Source organism: Pyrgilauda ruficollis, unplaced genomic scaffold, assembly GCF_017590135.1.
Source record: "Pyrgilauda ruficollis isolate IOZ18807 unplaced genomic scaffold, ASM1759013v1 scaffold591, whole genome shotgun sequence".
NCBI classification, from domain to species: Eukaryota; Metazoa; Chordata; class Aves; order Passeriformes; family Passeridae; genus Pyrgilauda; species Pyrgilauda ruficollis.
Genome location: NW_024527611.1, coordinates 8,366 through 12,250, shown reverse-complemented (window position 1 = coordinate 12,250; position 3,885 = coordinate 8,366). Strand labels below are relative to the sequence as shown.

The window sequence follows — 3,885 nt, the reverse complement described above, 5'->3', positions numbered from 1 at the left end:
TGCCCGCCCCCAATCCCCGCTGCCGGCAGCAATAAAGTGCCCTTGTGGGGAAGTCGCTGCGTTTCGGGGTGCTGGGGTGCGGCTCTGTCCTCCGCCCAGGGTGGAGGCCACCCCGGATAGCCGGGTCCAAGGGTGCTGCCGTGCCCCGGGGGGACAAAGTCCACGCTGGGGCGGGGGTGACGCCTCAGCACACGCCCCACGCTGCCCCCCCCCCACCCCTCCCAACGCTCAGGAGGCAAGGTTGGGGGGCAGAGGCTTTATTGGGGGGCTGCACTGGCAGGGGGGAAGGTCAGCTGGGATGGAACGAGGGGAATCGGGGGCAGGAACTCTGGATGTTCGGGCAGGTTGTGGGGACTGGGAGGTGCTGGGATGGTTGATACGGGGTGAAGAAGGGCAGAGATGGGGATGTGGGAGGTGCTGTGGGGTGCAGCAGGAGATGTGCAGCAGGACGGGCTGCAGGAAGCTGCTCCGGTGCTGCCGAGTCCTTATAAGGACAACGTGGTGGCTCTGGCGCTTCCTGTCCCCCCCTCACCCCCCGTGTGACTCACGGAAGGGGGGAAGGGCCCGCGTTTGCCCCACGGCAGGAATTGGGGTACCGGGGCTTGGGCCGTGGGGCGGGTGGCACCGTCCTTCCCCCTGTCCCCTCACCCAGCACGGATGGACCCAGGCGTTGGGGTCCCCACGTGGCTGTGTCCCTGTGGGTGACCCCCACATCCTGCAGGACAGCGTCCTTGTCCCCCCTCCGTGTCCAGGTGTGACACCTGTAGCACGCTGCCACCTGTGTCATCCCTGCCACCGCGTGCCCTCTGCTGTCCCCAACACCTCAGGGGTACCCCCAAACTGGGGAGGGGGTGGGTGCAGCACCTCACCAGTGACTCCCAGTTAGACCCAGCACTAGAGGTCAGCGGGATGTGCCAGTTTGAGTAGGGGGGCTCCGAGTGACCCTGCTGCTGACTGATGCACGCAAGATTGCCCCTGGTAGAGCCAGACATCCTTCACTGCCACCCAGTGACCCCAAAGTGCCCCTCAGTGACCCCAAAGGGCCTCCCAGTGACCCCAGAGTGCTTCCCAGTGACCCCAAAGTGCCCCTCAGTGACCCCAAAGGGCCTCCAAGTGCTCCCCAGTGACCCCAAAGTGCTTCCCAGTGACCTCAAAGTGCCCCTAAATCCCTTCAAGCGCCCCCCAAACCCCCTTCAGACCCCCCAACCCTCCCACGGCAACCAATCGTCCTCCCAAAACCATTTCAAAATCCGCCTCTCCAAACCCCATCCCGCTCCCCTCAAACCCTCCCTGTGCCCCCTGCCCATAAATCCCCAAAGCTCCTTCAGAGTTCCTGGCCCAGCCCAGGCTGGGTGGATCTGGGGGGGCTGTGAGTTAATTTTGGGGGTTTTCTTTCAGGATGGGGGCTACGGTGTTCGTGCAGCCGCTGGACCTGGTGAAGAACCGCATGCAGCTGAGCGGGGCCGGGGCCAAGGGCCGCGAGTACCGCACGTCCCTGCACGCCCTGGGCTCCATCCTGCGCCACGAGGGGCTCAGGGGCATCTACACGGGGTATGGACCCCCCTGGACCCCCTCTTGAACCCCCAAACCTGCACGCTCATGCTGCAGGGGTGATTTAACGGGAGACAGCCCCCCCCCGCCTCGCCCAAAAGCTCAAAACCCAAAACGCCCGCCAGGCTCGAGGTCTTTGCTGCCCCCCGTTTTTGGGATTGCTCCCGTTCTCTGTGTCCCTCCAGGCTGTCGGCGGGGCTGCTGCGCCAGGCCACCTACACCACCACCCGCCTGGGCATCTACAGCGTCCTCCTGGAGCGTTTTGGGGGGGCTGACGGGACCCCCCCTCCGTTCCTGGCCAAGGCAGCCATGGGCATGACAGCAGGGGCGGCGGGGGCCTTCGTGGGGACCCCGGCAGAGGTGGCCCTCATCCGCATGACAGCCGATGGCAGGTGAGCCCCCAGCCCTCTCTGTGCCCCCCATCTGCCTCCCCCCCAGCCTGCTTTTTTGACCAAAATGCCCTTTTTTTGTCCCGAATCCCAGGCTACCCCCCGGCGAGCGTCGCGGGTACCACAACGTGTTCGATGCCCTCGTGAGGATGGCCAGGGAGGAGGGGGTGCTCACGCTCTGGAGGGTACGTGGGGGGCTGTGGGACCCCAGGGTGCTCCCCATGACCCTCCCCGGTGGTGCAGGGGGGTGTCCTCGTGCTCTGGGGGGGGTGCTGTGCCCCCCAAAGTGCCATCTCCCACCCCCAGTGACCCCCAGTGATCTCTAAGTGCCTCCAAGTGCCCCCCAGTGACCCCAAAGCACCTCCCAGTGACCCCCCAGTCACCCCAAAGTGCCTCCCAGTGCATCCAAGGGCCTCCAAATGTCCCTCAGTGCACCCAAAGTGCCTCCCAGTGACCCCAAAGCGCCTCCCAGTGCACCCAAAGTGCCGCCCAGTGACCCCAAAGCGCCTCCCAGTGACCCCCAGTGCGCTCAAAGTGCCTCCCAGTGATCCCCCTAGCGTACCAAGTGCTTCCCCGCACAGTCTGAGCCTTCCAGCACCTGACAGCGCCCTCCAGTGTCCCAAATGACTCCCCGTATCTCCCAGTACTCCCAGCACTCACCGCCTGGAAGAGCACGGGACAGGCATCGCCCCACGGCGCAGAGCAGCGGCGGCACCGGGTCCGTGACGGGCTGGCCGCCGACCCCTCCTACCGCCGCCGCCGCCGGCTCCCCTCAGCCCCCCAAGATGGCGAACTATCGCGAGAGAGGGGCGGGGCTACTCGCCCCTGCCTCCGCCCCGACCAATCCCCTCGCTTACCGAAGCGCTCCCCTTCCCGCCTAAACACGCTCCACCAATGAGAGGCGAGCGGGCGGAACACGCCCTCCGGGCGCGCGCGGCCACGCCCCCCCCGCCCGCCCCAAAGTGCTTCCCAGTGACCCCAAAGTGCCCCTCAGTGACCCCAAAGGGCCTCCAAGTGCTCCCCAGTGACCCCAAAGTGCTTCCCAGTGACCTCAAAGTGCCCCTCAGTGACCCCAAAGGGCCTCCAAGTGCTCCCCAGTGACCCCAAAGTGCCTCCCAGTGACTCCAAAGGGCCTCCAAGTGCTCCCCAGTGACCCCAAAGTGCCTCCCAGTGACTCCAAAGGGCCTCCAAGTGCTCCCCAGTGACCCCAAAGTGCCTCCCAGTGACCCCCAGTGATCTCTAAGTGCCTCCAAGTGCCCCCCAGTGACCCCAAAGCACCTCCCAGTGACCCCCCAGTCACCCCAAAGTGCCTCCCAGTGCATCCAAGGGCCTCCAAATGTCCCTCAGTGCACCCAAAGTGCCTCCCAGTGACCCCAAAGCGCCTCCCAGTGCACCCAAAGTGCCGCCCAGTGACCCCAAAGCGCCTCCCAGTGACCCCCAGTGCGCTCAAAGTGCCTCCCAGTGATCCCCCTAGCGTACCAAGTGCTTCCCCGCACAGTCTGAGCCTTCCAGCACCTGACAGCGCCCTCCAGTGTCCCAAATGACTCCCCGTATCTCCCAGTACTCCCAGCACTCACCGCCTGGAAGAGCACGGGACAGGCATCGCCCCACGGCGCAGAGCAGCGGCGGCACCGGGTCCGTGACGGGCTGGCCGCCGACCCCTCCTACCGCCGCCGCCGCCGGCTCCCCTCAGCCCCCCAAGATGGCGAACTATCGCGAGAGAGGGGCGGGGCTACTCGCCCCTGCCTCCGCCCCGACCAATCCCCTCGCTTACCGAAGCGCTCCCCTTCCCGCCTAAACACGCTCCACCAATGAGAGGCGCGCGGGCGGAACACGCCCTCCGGGCGCGCGCGGCCACGCCCCCCCCGCCCGCCCAAGGGGCGGTGCTTCCCGCCCAGCCGCGCTCCCTGCGCGGGGCCCCCCGCCCTGGCGCCGCGCAGGCGCT

At 66.7% G+C, this 3,885-nt stretch overlaps 1 protein-coding gene across 1 annotated transcript in view; it reads left to right on the top strand.

The window, feature by feature from the left end:
- Positions 1–1,382: 1,382 nt before the first annotated feature.
- SLC25A11 (solute carrier family 25 member 11) overlaps positions 1,383–3,885 on the top strand; it is a 4,590-nt gene continuing 2,087 nt past the window's right edge. Inside the window, exons 1-3 of the mRNA XM_041482926.1 lie at positions 1,383–1,551; positions 1,737–1,943; positions 2,035–2,125. Of these exons, the coding sequence (XP_041338860.1) occupies positions 1,400–1,551; positions 1,737–1,943; positions 2,035–2,125 (450 nt within the window). The 5' untranslated portion in view covers positions 1,383–1,399. The remainder of the gene's footprint in view (positions 1,552–1,736; positions 1,944–2,034; positions 2,126–3,885) is intronic.